At 37.6% G+C, this 20,459-nt stretch overlaps 1 protein-coding gene across 3 annotated transcripts in view; it reads right to left on the bottom strand.

Annotated features, from left to right (window-relative positions):
• Nucleotides 1-2,321: 2,321 nt before the first annotated feature.
• Nucleotides 2,322-20,459, bottom strand: part of GNAT3 (G protein subunit alpha transducin 3) — a 35,284-nt gene continuing 17,146 nt past the window's right edge. For 2 of the 3 annotated variants that reach the window (XM_083807649.1, XM_083807648.1), the window contains 6 exons: nt 19,534-19,675; nt 13,953-14,110; nt 10,077-10,205; nt 5,569-5,698; nt 5,208-5,361; nt 2,322-3,781 (listed from right to left, as the gene is read on the bottom strand). In XM_083807649.1, coding sequence (XP_083663775.1) covers nt 3,591-3,781; nt 5,208-5,361; nt 5,569-5,698; nt 10,077-10,205; nt 13,953-14,110; nt 19,534-19,675 — 904 coding nt within the window. In that variant the 3' untranslated portion in view covers nt 2,322-3,590. Of the gene's footprint in view, nt 3,782-4,947; nt 5,362-5,568; nt 5,699-10,076; nt 10,206-13,952; nt 14,111-19,533; nt 19,676-20,459 lie in introns of those variants that run through there. The other variant, XM_083807650.1, reaches the window with a different exon arrangement.

The raw sequence follows: 20,459 nt of genomic DNA, 5'->3' as shown, positions 1-20,459 counted from the left end.
AGGAAGAAAGAAAAAGCGGTGCTGGACGAGCAACAAACACCACGAAGGCCGGCCCGGGCCTTCTCGGCCTACTAGGCACCAGGGCTAGAGCGGCGGTGCTATGGCTCCCCCTGGCGGCCCCCTTTAGAGCCGCTCACGGCTGAAGCAGGCCTCAGGCCCTGCGCTGCCTCCCCCCGGCCCCGGCCTCTCCCCTCTTGCTCAGCTGATATAATCGCTAATATCCATCTTTAACTCCCTTTTTTTTTTTGTTTGTTTTGTCTAAATTCGCCTATGAGCAGATGCAGGCATCCCGATGAGCTTGTCTAGACTGGGTGACACTCAGCGTTCCCCAAGTGTTGGTTGCCACCGCCTCTTTGGTGAAGTGCAAAGCAATATGGCACAGTGGTTGTCAGTAGCATAAATTATGCCCCTTAAAAGTGAGAATGAAGTGATTATTGGGGATTTAGCCACCTGCTTTTATTGGCCTGACCCTAGCATGTGGAGCAGGGTATGCGCTCCCAGCCACCAGTGCTCCCCAGCTATGCCACGTCGGGGAATGCTGGTTTCACTGGGAGACCCTTGGGCCCGTGGCTGGCTGGGCTTAAAATCAGCCTGTTGAAATCTGGGCCGGCTGGGCTTAAAATCAGCCTCAGGTAAAATAGACATAATCATGAATTTGCATGGGAGGCAGGGCAAGGTGGAACATGTCGTTGTTTCTTTTTCCCTCAGAGAACGCTATTGCTCTTTGGCAAATCATACAAGGATTTGTGGGAAAGATCACATCTTATGTTTCTACTGCAGGGAGACTTGCAGTCCTGCCACCAGCGGGGCCCTGGGTTATGATAGTGTAGGCGCTGCCTCTCCCACCATCCACAAACTTCAGGTTCCAGGTTCTTCTCAGCATTTTTGCTATCCGATTTTTTGCATGATGGCATTTGAACAGCCGCTGGACTTCTCTGCAGAACAGGGCAGTCAAGTCGCTCACTGTGTGCCCTATGCTGTCCTCCAGCCCTTTCAGCACAGGAATTATAGTGACACTACCCACAGTCATTTTTCTTGGAGGGTCACAAAATATAGTGCTCATCTGTCATTTACTTGCCAGAAAGTCAAGAAATAAAAATAAAAAATAAAAAACAAAACAAAACAAACAAACCAAAAAAAAACCACACGACAGTTCACACCAGTGTATCTCAGTATTTTATTTCTACCAGTGGTCAGCCTACTGTGATGTAGCATACCTAATCTAATACAGTTTTACATGCATTAACTTTCAAGCTACAGTGTAAAGTCCATCTGAATTCTAAGGCATTTACTTGAAGAAAATGTTTCAGAGATGTGTTTGTTTATGGATTTGTTTCTTAAAGATCTTGCACTTTACTATGCCATCAAGACATCCAGAAATTAATGTTGATGCCACCACAGTTCAAATTATTCATTTTAAATGAGATTTATTGCTGGAAATGAATCCAGACACTTATCACTGAAAATCCATTATTTTCAATACAAACCAGGAATTAATCAAGTGGGGCATTACAGATCAGGCAGTAATAGAAATCCAGCCAGTACAAATTGTGTTTTAGCCAACTTGTTGGTTCAGGACAGCTCTCTGCACAATGCTAGCTAGGATTTTGTGTACGCAATTTTCAAAATCAAGGGGTCAGAGACAGTCCTTTAGTCTGGCAAGTGTTAGTCAAGGTGCTACTCCATGAACCAAGGCCTAATAATGCCTTCTGTTACTTTTGTCTTACTTAAACTCTCACTATTTTTTCACATTTTCCTAACTTACATATCTACATATAGTTCACATACAATTTTACCAATAGCAACATAAATTGCTTTCCTCTATGCTCAACTGCTAAATATGTTCCTGGCAGAATGCAGTAAACTTTTCCACCATTAGCTGTTTAGTTGGGATTCAATTAAGACTACATGCCCCAGTCCCTGGTATCCACCTGGGGACTTCCATGACTTCACACCATCAAAATTACTCTCATTACTGTCAAGACTAAGCCACTGAATCAAAAGTGTTTGTTTTTCAAACAGCTGATTTCCAGATGGACAGTGATAGGAAGACTAGTCATGTTGGGAGTCTGTTCACACAAGGAGGTAGTAGTAACGGTTCTTAAGTCTTAAAATTCAGTGAGACACTGGGCTACAACTTCCAGTGTTGTCATTGCATGGTTTCACAGTGGGGCTTTACCTCCAGATTTGTGCTGTTTGTAGCATTTAGCACAAAGTTCCAAGCTGTGCTGGAAGACCTGCACAGACTGATAACCTTGATTAAGTCGAGTGCTTGAAGGATTCTGTTGTTCAGTGCCCAAGTTGCCTGTCCTAGTGTTTTTTATAATTAGATTAACTAGAGCATAACAAGATTATGATGAAAATGAGATCAAAATATATTTAATGAAAACTAAACTAAACAAAAAAAAAAAGTTAATTTATCAGATTTCAAAAGTAAGTGTTTCTGGAAGACCCAATTTTAAAATTCAGTTTCATATATTTAGAACTCCCATTTTGTTTACCATAGCTAAATGTTTTCTGTTGTTATAGTCACAGTAAATCAGGTGGAGCTAGATGGGAGCAGTTCTTCATTAGCAAGTTCTCTGTATAGAGAATGGATTTCTTCACCAAACTCACAAGAATGTGTTTTTGCCTCAAGGACAGGGGGGTCACATGTGCTCTGCACTGGTGGAGATGACTACTGCAATCACAGGGTACTAAAGAAGGTGTTCAGCAGTAGAATAATTAATAATCATAAAAAAAAAGTCAAGTATTTAATTGTTAAAAATGTTTCACCTTGCCTTTGTAGCATATGCAAAAACTGACAGTTACTATAATATTTTTTTGTCCCTCAGGGATTCCAAAAACTTACCTACCATCTGCCTCCATCCTACTTTTGTGGGTTTTTTAATTGTTGTTGTTATTTGTTTTTTGTTGTTGTTGTTGTTGTTTTCTCTGAAGTGGTTAGCAGCATTTATGAATTTTGTATATGTGCAGTTTTTATATGTGTGTCCCTCAGCTCTCCTATCAAAACAGTGTAATTAGACATTCAAATTTGCATTGCTCTTTGTCATATGACAGTAAAGTCTGTGTGTTTGCTTCTGTTAAACTTATGGAATGACATTTTTTATTGTCAATGTAACACGAAAACACAAGAGTAATGAATGGAAATTATCTAGTGATACTGCTTTTTTGGTGTTATAGGTTTTTTAAGGCTTTAGATATGTCAGTTATCTAATCTCCGTTCTGTATTATCCTTTTAACCCTCCTTCAGGGAGGGGTTATAAGATACTGAGGTACCCCCAGTTTTCTGAGAAGTGCTGATTACCTTCATATCATGAGTAAAATAGGATTTCCCCTTTGATTCCAGTAGGATTTATCAGTGGCTAGCATCTCTGAAGAAGGCACATGTTTTTCGGTCTTCTTATGACATACAGAAAGTCTGTATTGTTTTGCAGTGCTCATGCTACACCCAAGGCTTCAATTGACAGCTAACAAAAACCTGAAGGATATTGTTGCTTCCCTACTGATTTTTATCTCTATCAGCAAGCAAGATGTACAGAAGAAAGGGTACAGACATGAAATCAGGCTACAAGTCAGGAAATGAATGGCTAAAAAAGCCCACAGTCTTTCAGATTTTCTTTGATTATTATGTCTGTGACCGCATCAAAAACAAACTTGACATTCTGGGTGTCTGTGGCACATGTCAAGTGAGAATATATCTCCTTGTCTTCTTTCCTTATGTTCAAGTCTAGGAATTGTTGCTTGATGTAATTTCCAGCATCTTCAAATGTATTTAGTCCTAGTGGAGATGACAGTAAGAGGCAAGAAGACACATAACAACTTGTACTCTTGTACTTCCTCACAGCTGCTAAGAAACATTTTTCTTTCTTTTTTTTTTTCTTTTTCTTTTTTTTCTTCCTTTTTTTTTGGGGGGGGGAGGGGAGCGGAAGTTGGGGATTATTTTCAGGCATTAGATATGAAAGTTTGTATCTAAACTGCCTATTCAAATTCAAATTTCTATTCCTAACCAAAAGTCCTAATTTCTGAAGAGAAATGCTCACAAGTGGGTCAGACACTGTGAAACTGTTAAGGCCCTTAGAAAGAGAGCAGAAAATGAGTGAAATGAGAGAAAAAAAAAAAAAAAAAAAAGGAGGGACCATAAATTCTGAGGGAATAGCTACATAATAGACAAAGTTGGTGGAAATTACAGAAATGAAGAGAAAGAAATGAAGAAAGAATAAGTGCAAAAATCAGATGCTTATATGTTCATTTATAATTTCTTTACACAGCTTCTCTGCCTTTTGATAGTAGTTTGTTAGAGCAACAGTGTTAGAGTAAGCACTGGTACTGGCACTCAGAGTAGTCCAGAGAAGGATGGGACACCTGCCAGGCTACTGCTTAGAGGTCCTTCTAGTTCCCATATGTCTCTGAATGTAAAGTCGCTTTGCTCCACGGAGTCTAGCACATAATACTTGATTATCCCAGTGAAGCTCTGAACAATTTTGGGTCCCTATCTTAATGTGTTCTCCAAAAAGGAGTGAATGAGCTGGTTGTCAGGAAGTACACAAAACCTATCTTTTAATAATGAAACTTCTTAACGTATGTTTCATTTCAGACACTCGCTATCAAAAATACATGTGGTTAGTCCTAAAATACAGATAGCTTTTGTTTTTAATCTGGTATATTCTGGCATATCTTCATATATTGGCTTGCATCAGCTTGGAACTGCTGGCATTCTCCATTTCCAGTAGATACCACTATGACTTATAAAAAGAGACGGACTTTCTTTATGGTAATAGTTTTCAAAATGGGAACAAAAAGACTGGGATTAAGTTATGGTGTATATGAGTGATAAGCCACTACTTCTACTGAAATGTGGGCTGGTTTTATCACACCAGACTTCATCCATCTGAAATTTCTAGTCTCAAATTCATCTACTTTGAGTGGAGAGAAATAAGCATCTCCAGAGAGAGCCGTCCCCAACCTAGGAATCATAAGTAGGTGAGATGAATCAAATTCTGGCAATGTCTATCCCTTTCTATTCTTTTGAGAGAAAGGCTAGATGCTTAAACACGATGCTTGGCATTTAAATAGTTATATATATGTGACCTGAATAAAAATCTTGATCTTTAATGCATGGCCTACTCTAATCATTTGAATGTATTTTCTTCTGGGGAAAAAAAATAGAAACAACAAACAAACAAACAAATAAATAAACGCCTTACCATTGTACTCAGGAAAGCAGATATTCAGATGAACTTTTGTTATTTTCTCTTTAAAGAGGTCTTTTTTGTTTAGAAACAGCACAATGGAAGTGGTTGCAAAGCACTTGTGGTTGCAGATGCTGTTGAACAGCTGAAGGCTTTCATGCATTCTGTTCTATTTTGATGCAAAAGGTGAACATAAGAGACTGACAAATCTCATCCCCCATATGTCATTTTTACTGTAATATTATCTACTGCCAGGAACCCATAGAGCATAATAACCTTTAAATGGTTATCAGGGAACAGGGATAGTTCTGATATGCCATAAGAGAGTACATTCAGCCATAGCAGCAAAAAGTATTGTTTGTTTCTTCTGACTCACCACTTCTTTATCTTCCACCAGAACCATGTCATAGGCACTGAGCGCAGCACAGAATATGATGCAAGTAACTCCCTCAAAGCAATGAATCCACTTTTTTCTCTCTGATCGCTGTCCACCCACATCAAACATCCTTTGCAGAAAAAAATAAGTACAATGTAAAGTACTAACTAATAAGGATGTAGTCATGCTGTTAATGTGCAGAGTGCAACTAGAGAGGAATGACAATCAAACATCCAGCTTTTCCAATTATTGGTCTATTTCCTTGATCCATCAGGTCAAGGAGAACTATATATTACTTAAAGCTTTATAGTGAACATAGAATGAAATGTAAAGGCTTAAATATCTGCATAAAGGAGATATTTTCAGTATTTTCAGGTGGCACTCCCTTTTGAGCAAGCTCTTAACAAGACCTGAGGGCCAGACTTAGTCCTGCAGGTGATTTTTTGGAAGACAGAATTCGTACATGAGACATTGACAAAAGCCCCGCACAACCATAATTATGTGTTACTTTATAGTATTGCTTGTGGTGAAATGATGCATTCATCAATAAGGCATATGTTTGGAAGCCAGTCCAATTCGATCTATTCTTTTTGATCCACCACTTGTGTTTGACTGGCTGGTGTAGTATTTAGTATATATTCATTGTAGTATTTAGTCATCTATTGATTGTTGTTTGATCATTTAACTAGCTATATAACTAGCAACTTGTGTTTGTGTGTGTGGGGGGGTCTTTGCCCTGTCTGTCTCATTTAGTTGCTGTTTGAGCAGTAATTCCTGGGGGACATAAATCTGTTCATTTGTAGAGAGGAAAATGCAGGGCTGTCATTCTCTACATTATTTTCTTTCAGCTTGTGGCAGAAATTACTGCCTGTAGGTAGAGACATATGAACTTTTTATGGACTTTTTATAAGGGGTCCAAAGCCAATTAAGCATAACTAGTTTGGACCTTCAATATAATACAGTTTAGCGCCTACCACAGATGGACCTTCTGTCAAAATTACCATTGTTCTTAGGACTAGGTTTTAAAATTCCCACTTATACTTACAGTTTTACAACAATAACAGATAGGTCTTTCTCTTCCCTATTTTTTTGACATAAAATGTACAAAATAAACATTTTTCAAGTGCATTAGGAAGGAGAAAGAACATGTTAGAAGTCAATTGTTTCTATTTCCTTGTGTGCATGACTTTTCCCTGTGCTGCATGTTGTTGAACTTAAACTCTAAAACCTAATCCTTGCTTGCACTCTCCCTTCCTTTAAGAAAATGAGTTTGGTCTTACACTGTGGATGTATCTCTTGCAGCGTCTGAAAATTAAAGACATTTTTTTTTTTTATCAATGAAAATATTAGGATTCAATATGAGAAAATCAAGTCAGTAGTAAACTGGGCAAGATTTATTACTGAAACATAATTATTGCAATATATAGATCCTCTTTTCTTCATCATCAGCAATGAAGTTGATTGAAACAGTTTATTGTTTAACACTTTTCATCCTGCTTAGAAGAAATGAAACCGTTCCCAAAGCTAGCGATGAACTAATTCGTTTGCTGAGGCACAATTAGAGAAAATGATATTTTTACATTTCATCTCTTTGTCTGATCCTTGGGTGTCTATAAATATGAACTATTAGGAAACCAAGAAGCTGTTGTGAAACAGAATTTTCTTAACAGTAATGGCACTCTTCCAAGCATATCTTCCCTGAGTTCAGCAGGCTTACTGAAGAGCGAGGTCAGTATGAATAAAGCATTTTGACTTTTGGCTGTGGTTAGTGCCCAAAAGTCACCTGACACTATGTGTCTTCCTTGATTTGCAGTGTATACCTCCAAAATCAGAGACATGGGAAAAAAAAGCTTCAGAATGTAGTCTGTATTTCAGTTTCACAAACACACATAATCATACGAATCTATATTAATCTTCTGCACACTTTTAACATATGGCCCTGTGAATATTTGTGAAAAGGAAGTTAAAATAGGACAAGATCAAGGCCAGCAATGCTTATGGGCAGTTTTTGTTGTACTAAGCTTATCTCTCTTGGCTCTTCTTCTCTTGTCAGCCCAGAACTTAACATCTGTGTATGCAAAGCTGAAGTCATGCTGTGATCAGTGTATTTCTGATATTATCTTTTTCTTCTGCAAAGACATGCAAAGTTAGTCTTGAAAACTGTATTTTCCCAGCACTACTCTTGGAAAATCTAGACACGAGTAGGGGGCTAGTTTTGTATTCATTTGTCCTAATGATACATACAGTGAGACCTGGAGGCTGAAATGAAGTTTGCCTGATTTCAGTGAGACCCTTCCTAGCTCTTCAGTGCAGGAGAGGATCTATGGAGACCAGACCTCTTTTTTTAAAAAATATATTCCAGCATGTTCTCATCTTTAGAAGTCAAAATCAATTGGTGAAATAAACTGAAGAGCTCAAGAAAGCTAGTTTATGTCAAAACAGCTAAGTCATGACTAAGAAGATAGCAAATAACAAGACATGTTGCCTGTGGAACTGCAATGAATTTCCCTGAAGCAGTACTGGAATATTCAGACTTTTACTTCACAGATACAAAATGTTTGTTTTTTTTTTTTTTCTCATTCAGTTCAGAAGAGGGAGAAGTGTTTAGTGAATGAAGCATCTGTTCATGATTTCTTTTTATCTGCATTTGGTTTGCGACCCCAAGCCTCACTTAAGCACATCAAACAAAACTCACTCTGAATGTGGAAGCGTTCCTCTCTTTATAGATGTTTCTATGGCACTTATCAAACTAAATGCAGAGTCATCAGGATCCCCCAGCTGTTCTGCATTGCTCTGGCAATGCAAAGTAGCTGTAACTGGCTGGTTAAGATGGATTTATTGCTGCTTTGCATCCCTATAACAGCTCAAAACTCTCAGACTGTTTGGTAGTGACTTTACCTCATATTATTTAAATGCCTAAAACCACTAACGAATTTACTCACATAACACTACTGTGATGCATAACAGAGAGGCTAAACACACTCTTTTTTGTGTTTGTGTCTTTTCAATGTTATTAGGATCCTTTCTCCTGTTTACAGACACTCAGATAGTTTCATTCAGACCTACACACAATTCTATTATTGTAATATTACAACTGGTTGCATTCATATCTGAGAGGGTTTGCACTGTGATAATTTTCTTCTCCATCCTGACTTAGTTTTTATATCTTTCATAAACTATGGTTGTAATTGTAAAGGTGCTCAAGTTTCCAGAGTACAAAGCTATGTAAAATATGTTAATCAGAGAAAAAGAACAGTATGTGTATGGCATTGCACTATAGCATTTGTGGATACGTGCTGAGTTAGGAAAAGGTTCCTCACTGAGAGGGTGGTCAGACACTGGAACAGGGAAGGGGTAATGGCACCAAGCCTGACGGAGTTCAAGACGTGTTTGGACAGTGCCATCAGACATAGGGTTTGACTTTTGGATGGTTCTGTGTTCGAGTTGAACTCGATGATCCTTGTAGGTCCCTTCCAACTGGGAATATTCTATGATTCTATTACTCTAATTTTCAGGAGTGATCAGGATATTTGTAGGCGATAATTTCTTTGCTGGGCATCTACTTCGGAATTGTATTTGTATATATAATCTCAGTTGCATCAAAGCATCTGTGTGGTAGGGTAAATAGTTTGGAAGATGTTTATTTGCCACATGAGAAAAAAGTATGGCCTCTGAAAAATGTATATATTGTAATCCTAATGCTTCCTAAATCTATCTCTGTTTGTTTTTTTGTTTTTTTTTTGGCCAGACTATATTCCTCAATATGCACTGCAGCCTTAAATTAAGAATTAAATGGAATTCATGGAATTCAATCAATAGAGAAAAATGGTGTTATAGAACACTGAAATGATCATAATTAATTCAAATACATTTTAATGCAGAATTACGTTTTCAGTTTGTTCACCAAGCATAACCAAATTTTGAGTATATGAAAGCGTCAATTATTTTCAGTCAAATTTCTTAGAGACATTATTTTCAAGACTTTTTTTTCTGAACATTTTGCTTTTCATCTTAAATGAGCATGAAGGCATGCATGTTAATGCTATAATTTCCCATGGGACACATTTTTTTTTCAACAGTAACAAATTCCAATGTTAACAGCGGTTATTTCTGTTCCCAAAGGAAGAGAGTGAAAAGTTGAGAGTGCATACAAATTAGTAGTCATCAAATGTTTTGCATGCTGTTAAGGACATTTAGGTAGGCAAATTTCAGAAATGTCACAAACAATTATTCAAATGGCAGTATACAAATAGTGCTTTTTAGACACTTACATATGTAAAACATCCTTTTAGAACCTGATATTCTGAGATCTCTTAATAACAGTCCATTATATACTTACAGTTGGAGCACTGATACTAAAATGTCTTGCTTTTTTTGGCTCTTACAAATTATTAAATAAGAGTGGATTCAAGAATATCACAATGGGATTAGCAATATTATTATAGATCAATGCCTTTGAAAAGAAAATACTTACAAAAGCTGAAACTACACAAACACATCTTTCTTACCTGAAGTTCAAATCCTTGAAGGAAAACTGAGTCTCGATAATCCCAGTTGTTTTCACTCGGGAGTGCAAAACATCTTGCTCACTGGGTACATAGTCAGGCATTGCTAACCTATCCAAATCATTCAGGTAACTACAGAGAATAAAAAGAAATGCTGACTGATGAATTCAAAAGGTGAGCTGAACATGATGTAGTCACTAATCCATTTCTATTGAGCCACTTTCAGATATTCTCTCTAAATTGCACACTTAAAATTGGGTTTTATATAATCTAGATCCAAAATCTAGATCATTTCCTTCCTTCCTTCCTTCCTTCCTTCCTTCCTTCCTTCCTTCCTTCCTTCCTTCCTTCCTTCCTTCCTTCCTTCCTTCCTTCCTTCCTTCCTTCCTTCCTTCCTTCCTTCCTTCCTTCCTTCCCACCCCCCCATTTTTCTTGTATATGGAAATGTAATTAATTTTGTTATATATTGTAAACATCTTTCTTGGAATTGAGTTCAGGAAAATCCATATTTTTCTCATGGAGGTTAAGAAACCACTATATCTGTAACTGCTTTTGTCCATTTGACTTCAGTAAGTGGAAATTATCACCACAAGGGAAGAACCCCTGCATCTTCAAAGCAGATTGACTAAAAATTATTGCAGCATATCAGACTATTCTGTTGTAAAGATATCTTGCTTTCCAAGTGAAAGAGAGGGCATGAGATTTTGGAGGATTTCACATTCAAGGCTGTTTTCCATTCAAATTTATAAGTTTACAAGAGGATGGTACATGATATTTAAAATTGTAATCAAAACCAGAAGCTTCAACCTAGCTGAGGACCCACTAAGTTATTATTCTCACAGCCCTGAAAAAGAGTGGGTTACCTGGTTTTGTGTCCAGCATACAGAGACAAAATCTGCATGAAATGAGAATCTGAACCAGATCTTTGAAGATGGTTCTTGGCCTACCACCAACCTTTCTCCTTTCTCTTACAGGGGCAAGAAGCTTTCTAGAAATGACAGAGCAGAACGCTATGAACCCTGGCTGATCTAGGAAGCAATGTAAATTGATTCTGATTTGAGAAAGGGAAAAGAAGAGGTGATGTGTGAGCAGCTTCCTGTTGTTTAACCACTGATATTCAAATAATAAACTAAATTAAAGGCAAGAAACCACATACAATAGTTGAAGCACTTTCCATCCTTTTTGGTGTCTTAGTCGGTACCTTTTTATTTTGTAATATATCTCTTGTCTCTGACACAGAAAACACAGACTCCAATGCTCCAGTGTTTATTAGGCTTCTTTTTTTTTTTTTCCTTCTCCAACACAAACTTCCCAGCATGAAGTTTTGCAGTTCAGTTTATTCAGGAAACTATCAAAACAGACCTCACAGCTCATCATCCTTGTCAGCAATATTTAAAATATCTGTAACTAAAAAACCAAGCAACCAACCAAAAAACACCTAAAACACCTAAACCTATATAAAATTCTGGTGGTGCATGGTCACAAAGACCTACATTCAATTCAACTGATCCAAGTGTAATTGCATAAAAATTAGACCAAGTTAATTATCTAGCTAATGGATCAAGAGAGACATCTTCAGATTCTTCCCACGGCTGTAGACAGCTCCAGTGGGACACTCTGGGACAGCTCTCCACTGGCAAGAGAGGGAACACAAACTACTAGATTAGTCTGAATGCCTGACCTTTTCTTGTTTTAAATTAGGTGACATGAATCCTACCCTGAGAGGCAAATGCCTGAGAAAGCAAAAACCACCATGCAGTTTTTCAATGACATTTAAGGTCATGATTTGTGGTCCTGATTTTACCCCCATCATTCCTTCTTAAAACAAGATCAATTCCGTATAAGTCTAAGGAAGAATCTCCAGCCAAATTTGATATAAAGTTGGTTTTCTGTTATTCAGAAGCTCTCTCTCTCTCTCTCTCCCCCTCTTTCCAATTTACACACACAGAGAAAACACAGTGATCAGACTTCATCAACATAAATTAATAATGAAAAGACTCAGAGAAGATAACCTCAGAAAGTCAGAGTTTACACAGTAATAATCAATATTCTGTGTAGATACTGATTTACAAGGGCTGAGAAACAGGCTTTTGGTTTTAAAAAAAATAAAATGTAGTGTTAGATGGTTGATTAAACTGATCATTAGGAGCCTAGCATCAAGGACTCAACTTAAGTTGATTTTAATCGTCCAGAGGCAAAGGCTGGATTTTCAAAAACATATCTAAAGGTTTTAGGTACCCTTAGGTACCTGAAAATGAAAATAAAGGAGTTGAAGAATTTTCAGAAGTGTCCAAGCAGAGGCAAAGCATATCACTTTGTTGTTTTTTAAAGTAGCTCTGGCAATAAATAATTGCTGGCACCTTTACAGTATATACTGGCTCCCTTGAAGCTCATATCTCTCACAGGTTAAAACATAACACAGTCATCGCACTGTTAGGGAATTTCCTTAGACTGTCTTATCTTATTTTTAGGCAACAAAACCTAATCTACCAGACACAGTGCACACACTACTAGAATGGTAAACAGGGAATAAGTTTCCTTTTCTGTATTTGTTTGTTTGTTTCTTTATTATTATTATTAATTATTTCAATAATTGATTTTCCTTTTACTGACTTGGTATGGACTTTTAATGCTGGCAATTACAGTGCGACCTATCAGAAGAATATGAAAAGAAATTGAAGATTGCTCTGTACTTCCATCAGTTATTCCAATCAAAATACAAGGCTGCTATAAAATGTTGGCAAATAAGGCACAAATCACAGACAATATTTTCTGTGTTTAGGTATCTTGCTGAAAGTGTCTGAAGATATGATGAGCTGAAAAAAATAATAATCATGGTAAGTCCCTTCTACTATCTAAAATTGGTGAGTTAGTAATAAGTTCAATTTGCCTAGCTCCTGGCCTATGATCACACCTTTATCTGCTTGTTGGAAGTGGCACCGTACACCGTGTGCAGTTTCCCTGTGCATGTACACTTAACCAGTAGGAGGAGCTGCAGCAGCAGCAAAGGCTCAAACTGCAGATCCTGGAAGAGGGCGATCTTCCAAGGTAAATGGACATGAGCTGGAAAAACCCTCTTCCCCAGGTCCAGGACTTATGCACTCCAGGAAAACTCAGACCCAGATGACACCTCACTTCTGGGTCTTGTATGTCCTTAGGGAGAAAATGGCAGAACAGGACTACTTAGGGCCTGTGGTGGTCTGCAAGAACATCTGCAGAAGCTATGAAAACAGAGACTGCTGAAAAATCTAAGCTAACTGAGTACATCTAAAGTGTGATCATCTGACTACATAAGGGGTTACTGACTCCATCCACATCATGATCCTGACCCTTTGTGAAGTCAGAGTTGAGCATCACTAGTCTCCTCTTATGTGTCTGCCACCTCTTGGGCCACAGAAAGAGAACTGGGGCCATCAGGCTGGAGAGCATCTGCAGTACCACTGACTAAGATGGATGCTGAGATGGTAACGGCCTAGGGAACACGAATGCATGCAGCCTGGTAAGTTTAGAGGAAACTTTTTATAGTTTTCACTGGAAACTCTGTTTTAGCAGCTTGAAATCTATACATTCAAAGGACAACTTTAGGTAAAATCTAGTGGTTTCAATTCACTTTCCCCCCTCATTTTGCCAATCTTAGAATTACCTAGAAACAATAGCCTTTTTTTTTTTTTTTTAGTTGTTATTTGGTTTTTGTTTGATTTCCTTGGTTAAATGTTTCTAATATATTATTAACAGATTAACAAAAGGTCTTGTCCTTTTTCAGGTTGATGAGCAGTTTTCATAGATTGCTCTACATGTGAGGGAGAGTTCTTGTTACAAGGCTTCCTATGCTGTCTGTTACTAGCTAAATGTTCTACACCCTCAGTTTATATCACTTACTAGGCTGCTGAATCATTGAGCTGGTACTCTGATGCTCTTGCAAAACATGCCTGGATCCCACCGTCATTCCACAGTTGTTTGATGAGTTCCACCAGTTCAGAAGTCATGTCACCATCCTCCAGATTTGTTGCCATGGCACAGAGTTTCTTTTCATCTTCCTAAAGAGAAATTTCAGTAAATGCTATGCAGACACACTGTACCCCAGCTTGAAGATGTACTTGGTTTACAGTGAATTCCAATGGCAGAGAAGTTTCTCATTTTCACAATATTTTCCATGTAGATGTACTCACCTCTGCATGTAAGCATCCTTTTACATTCTCACTTTAAGTTAGTCTTAAATTATCACATGGACATTTTTCTGTTTGTTATTGTTTTCTCTTGTTCATACAAGGGCTCATTCAGTTTCATCTTACCATAGGTATTCACACAAATTCCAACTCTGAACTTGTATTGTAAGAGAGAGAATAGCAAATTATTAAAAACTAAATTAACAAGAATAAACATATTATGACTAAATTAATGTAGAAATACGTAGCTAAATAAGACTTTGAATATTTTGGAAGAAGAATTTTCTAGCTCTAGAGCGCAGTGAGCAAAGTGAATATAAGCAGTGAATGTATTTCCTGTCTATTTTTTTTTTCTTTTTTTTTTTCTTCTTTCCCCTAGGGAAGAAGAAACATGTAATTTAAACAAATCCCAAATATTTTGTAAATATTATTTTCTAATTTATTCATTTTTGCAAAAGACTTCAAGTAATTTATTACCTTAAAAATATTTCTTTTCAGTGGTTAATGGCTTAGGAATGCACTGTAAATAAAGCGCATGTTTAAAATAGGGTCATTTGATACACTGTCACAGCAGTGGGTAATTATAGAGTATAACTCCTTCCTAGCCATATAAGTAGACTTGCAGTCAATAGTTGCAAAAGTAGAAATTAATTCTAACAGACCCTGTTTTGGCAGGGAATATGTTTTATTCAAAAGTATCTTCAAAGACGTCTTCACAATATTTTGTAACAAATTATTTTAGAAATGTTGTATATCTTTATGTTTGATTAGAAATTGCAGTTTCTGGAAACTTTGTGCAAGTCAGAGACATCAAAAGTAAAACACTGCAAGTTTTCTAAAATATTTGTGGAATTAAGTTAGAGTGGAGAGAAAAATGGGGGAAAATAGAGTCTTACATTTGTTTAAAGGAGAACAGAGAGCAGTGCAATTGTCTTTGTACATTAAAACCAACCAACCAACCAACAAACAAAAAGACAGTACATGTACGTCACTGCTGTGTTCAGCAGACCTGACTCACAATTTCTCGTGTATGCCCATCATTAGACTCCAGGGCACACATTTGTTCAGCTTCAAGATAAAGGTTGGAAAGTACTCTCCTTGACGATATCACATATCATTTGATGATTATAACTGTTCTTCTACAGCACTGTATTCATTGGTTAAGTAGTGTATAATGAGAAGCCTTAAGCTCAGAGCCTCCCAGTAAATGTTTGTTGGTAATTATGGGCTATTATGCAAAAGGTAGCAACTGTAGATACTGTTCCTTACGTAAAAATGGAAGATAGCAGAGTTTATCATAGCTCTGCTTTAGATAAAGTTTTGTTTGTCTCTGATATTTAGATATTATGATTTTCATGCTAAAAACAGATTGCAATGGCACTTTAGGGAAAACAAAACAAAACAAAAACAGAAACAATGAAACCTCTCTCCTCAGATCAGGTGCTGTTCAAAACTGCATGCTTAGGCACTTTTAGAATCACTGAGTGGTACTTATAGGCAATCATGGAACATGGATAAACTCCCTGCTTTCAAGGACCAAGATAAGCCCAGTCAATGCCTAATTGACTTTAGGCAGCTAATTCTGGACCAGAACTCAGCAAAAGCAAAGTCTAGCTGAAGTCAAGCTTCATATCAAAACAACTCAAACTTATGTATGGCTCATGATTTTACAGAAAATGTAAACTAACTTTGTTTTTGGAAGAAGAGGAAATTTGCTAAAGCAAATACAATTGAAATTAGATGATTCTTTAAAACTCACATCCAGGTTGCTCTTCTGTGATCAGGGTGGGGAAAGAAGGTAGGCACTGCAAATATTTTATATTCCTAGAGGCCTATTATTCCAATGTCAATGAAAGTAAGTGTGGTCTTCCTGTGCTATCTGTGGTAAACTTAACATACCTGCAGTTTTCTGCATTTGATTGTATATGATGCTAAGAAATAAAGTGCTACTTAACAGAAGATTTCAGTTCCTGGTTCCCCAAGCTGTGAAATTACTTGAACAAAATTTCTATGAAACTGGCATAGATTTTTGGAAGAAGTTTTATAACCTGGTTGCTGTGTTCCTTTTTTTTTTTTTTTTTAATTTTGTTAAAGTAAATGCATGCAAAGGAGAAAAGAAAAATATATCACTTTTTCATGTTAGTAATCCACACATGGATATTTGTCAAACTAGCAACTCTGATTTTTTTTTCTTATGGGCTTCCAATCATGCTGTAGTTTTCTTGTTGAAAATTTGATCTTCATATTAGTTTAATTTTCAACAGCAATCTTCATACTGCTGCTTACAATGTGGATTACAGCAGTCGTCCTTTAGGAGTAGTCAATACTTGGTATATGTTTATTTCTGAGAAGCTGTTTCATGGTCAACTCCTGAAACAATGGCCTCTCCATGCAAGAACAGGAAATTCCATGGAATCCTCAGCTTGGACACTGGATAAGAAGTTTTATAGGTTAATAATAAGTAGCTAATATTAATCTCTGTAACTATTTATTTGTTCTGAGTAAAAAAAAAAAAAAAATCTTGGTAAAAAGAGGTTGAAGTAAGGCCTGGATGACTCTACGGACTCTCTAAGGATCAAGCACTTATCTCATATGAAACCAAAGAAGTTCTCTTTCTTTTCAGTCACTTATGTCTTTGATATCATTTTAGACACAGTGGTTTGGAACAGCCAGCGTGGATTTACCAAAGGCAAATTTCACACAACTATCTTGATTGCCTTCTACAGTGAGATTTAGTTTGTGAAGAAGAGGGAAAGTAGAGGATGGTATGTATCTTGGCTTTAGCAAGGCCTTTGACATCTTTGCCCGTAATACTTTTATAACCACATTGAACTGAATAAGTGGGCAATAACATTGGTGGAAAATTCGTTAGATCTTAGGGCTCAAAGGATGGTTATCAGCAGTACTGAGTCCAACTTGTAGCAATACAATAGTGGCATGCCTCAGGAGCTGATACTTGGGCCCTTTCTTTGTTTAGGACCTGGATGGTGGGTTGGAATGCACTCTCAGAAATTTTGTGGAAAATACAAAATTGGAGGTAGTGGACACACAGGAGAGGGAAGCAGGCAGACAGGAAATATGAACACAGAGGAACCTTGTGAAATTCAGAGAAGCATTTCAAACACTGGAGCAGGGGCCCAGAGAGTCTGTCATGTGAAGAAATCCTCATCCTTTGAGATATTGAAACTTGACTGGAACAACCCTGAATAACAATTTATTTGGTCCTGATTTTATCAGGAGGATGGAGCAGAGTGACCTCAGGAGATCCCTTCCAAACTGTATTTTTCAATGATTTTATGATGCCTGTGGCTAAATAAATTAAGTTGCTATGCTTGTATTCCCTACTTTTGTATTTTGTGAATATATCCCTATGGAAGAATGATGAGTGAATATATATAAACTTAGAAAGTTTGGTAAAGCTGGGAAAATAAGCTGAACTACTGGGACATGGGCTGAACATATCTAAAGTATAAGTGGAAAACAGAGTCTGGACCTGGCAGTAGATACTGAAGGGTGAGCCAGAACTAGCTGGCTGGGTTCTGCAAGGTTCAGCTGTCTTAGGGTGTGCAGACTGGGGCATGGATCCTTATGCAGTATGTGGGCCTATTGCAACTGAGACGGCCAAGCTGCAGCATATTCATATGGGCCTGTTTTCTGTGTGGTGTTTTTGGGCACTTTTACATTTGTTTGCATGATTAGTGGACATGGACTCTTAAAAGAATGCAGGAAGAAACATTTAGTTTTTATTTTGTCAGCTGACTGTATGTCCTTTAGTTACCTCTGAAGCATTTGTTTATCGTTTTTTAGATCAAAGTATTACATATCAATGTAATGAGATATAGTCTTCTGTAAGAAGGAGATCTGATTTCAGATAAGTAGCTATAATTCCCTCTAAGATGAACCCCTAGGGAATATGGAGAATTTGCCAAAACTGGAACCAGTTGATATTCTGATGGGCCTTTGAGAAATTCTCAGCAAGATCTGAATTACAAGCAAATCATCACACTGAGAAGAAAGGTATGTGTTTTCCCTTTAATTATTTCCCTGAAAATTCTGCATGATTACCAGAAGATTGCAGGTCTTCTTACTGTAAATGAGGAGGCACTGTCAGTTTACCTGTCAAATGAAAACAAAAATTTCCTGATTTGGAACATATATACTGAGGAGAAGTATGGCATCTCTCAAATGTGCCTTTGCTCTTGGGCACAAAAGAAGGGACTGAGTTTCCTCAATTATTTAGTCTTCCTGATTAAACTTCTGATAAAAAACTACTCGCTGATGACTGCATTAATCTTACTTCATGGAATCATAAAATCATGGGATAATCTGAGTTGGAAGGGAGCCTCAGGGATCATAGAGTCCAACTCCTGGCTCCACACAGCACCATCCAAAAATCAGACCATGTGCCTGAGAGCACTGTCCAAATGCTTCTTGAACTCTGGCAGGCTCAGTGCTGTTACTAATGCCCTGGGGAGCCTGTCCCAGTGCCCGACCACCCCTGGGTGCAGAACCTTTCCCTAACCCCCAGCCTGGTCCTCCCCTGTCCCAGCTCCATGCCGTTCCCTCGGGTCCTGTCGCTGTCCCCAGAGAGCAGAGCTCAGCGCCTGCCCCTCCGCTCCCCTCATAAGGAAGCTGTAGGCCGCCATGAGGCCTCCCCTCAGCCTCCTCTTGTCTTCTCTAGCCTCTTGGTAAAGTCTGCAAGGTGCTGGAATCAGTGTTATGAGCTGCTTAAGGAAGTTGTAGAAAGAGAAGTGCTGCTCTTCACACTTGTGTATAGGACAGTTAACCATGCCAGGAAGGTCAAACTCCACTTCTCTGCAGTACTCCTTCTGCACAATGAGGAGTTCTCTGCCCCAGGAGCAAGATAAAACTGAAATATTCCAAACACATCTATATGACCTTTCCTTACATGGCTGAGCCCCAAGATTTATTCTTAAAAAGGAAATTTTTATCACATTTCTAATACCGTTGAATAAATGACTAAGCAGCCAAGAAAAGGTTTTCTTTTTTTTTTTCTTATGTTTTTTGACATAAGATTTGAACATTTCTTTTGTAGTAGAGTAAATGACAGTTTATGCAAAGTTCAGACCTCAGGCATCAGTCTTCAGAAAATGAAAATAAGTAAGGATATCTTATCACATCTGTAATCCAAACAGTACTTAGTTTTTACTATCATAAAGCAAATACTGAACTCTCTTGCTTTGTTCTATTAGTCTCTACTACTACATTTATATATTTTTATATATATATATATATATTAATGCCTATTTCAAGAGAAAGAACATCATACTCACAATTCTAGCTGGGTTTTCATAATTGATCCCTAACTTAGTCAGTGCTTTCACGATAGACAGGATAGACTGCACTGCGTTACTGTAAATGACAGGTCTGAACTCCATGCGTTCCTGGTATGTGAAACCATCTTTATGGATGATCCTGGTGCAAAAATAGAAAAAAAATAAAATAAAATTGTTTGGGATGCATTAAAAAGACAAATAATAAAAGTTGAACCAGATACTTTTGTGCTCTGCATGAAAAAGAACTGAATCTCTCTGGCCCTTGGAAAAGCATCTGTCTATACTTGATCTGCCTGTTCTGGTGGAATGGGATAGCAGCAGTTTCTGTGACAATAAAAAGCTACTTTTTTTTTTTTTTTTCCCAGTCTGGCTGAATACGTACTTTTCTTTTCACCTGTGAGTCAACATAAGGTAATGTTGCATGGGTCCAAAACAGGTCCCCAGCCCATTCCTGTGGTTACAGGGCAAGATGCATAGCTGGACTTATGCCTCAAATATTGTATCATTACAGTCTATAATATTAGAACTGGGATCTCACATTGCTTGTTTAGTAACTCTCATTTTTAACCTGAGTCTTATCTAGAATGGAAAACAATAATGTAATTATATTTCTACACTGTGAGGTACTTTCTCAACAGAAAATGCAGTCTTTAATATTTCTTTGTACATCGATTAAAACTTCTAATTCATGAAAGATGTTATTATTTTCTGTAGACTTTGGGGAGATAACTATTACTCAAGAGGATTTTGCTCGTATTCCAAAGGTCAAAGAATCTTAACAGTCAAATTCAATTAATCTGATTCTGAGAGAGGGACTGTAATTTCATAATCTTCCCTAACTGAAGTGTGGCATAGGGTTAAAGTTCTCTGAGATCAGTGTGCAGATTGGATCATGGCTCCGAGAGAGATCTTTTTCCACTAGT

The sequence above is a fragment of the Anser anser genome (genome assembly GCF_964211835.1).
Source record: "Anser anser genome assembly, chromosome: 1".
NCBI lineage: Eukaryota > Metazoa > Chordata > Aves > Anseriformes > Anatidae > Anser > Anser anser.
Note: the sequence above shows the minus strand (reverse complement) of the source record. Positions and strands in the feature narration are given on the sequence as shown.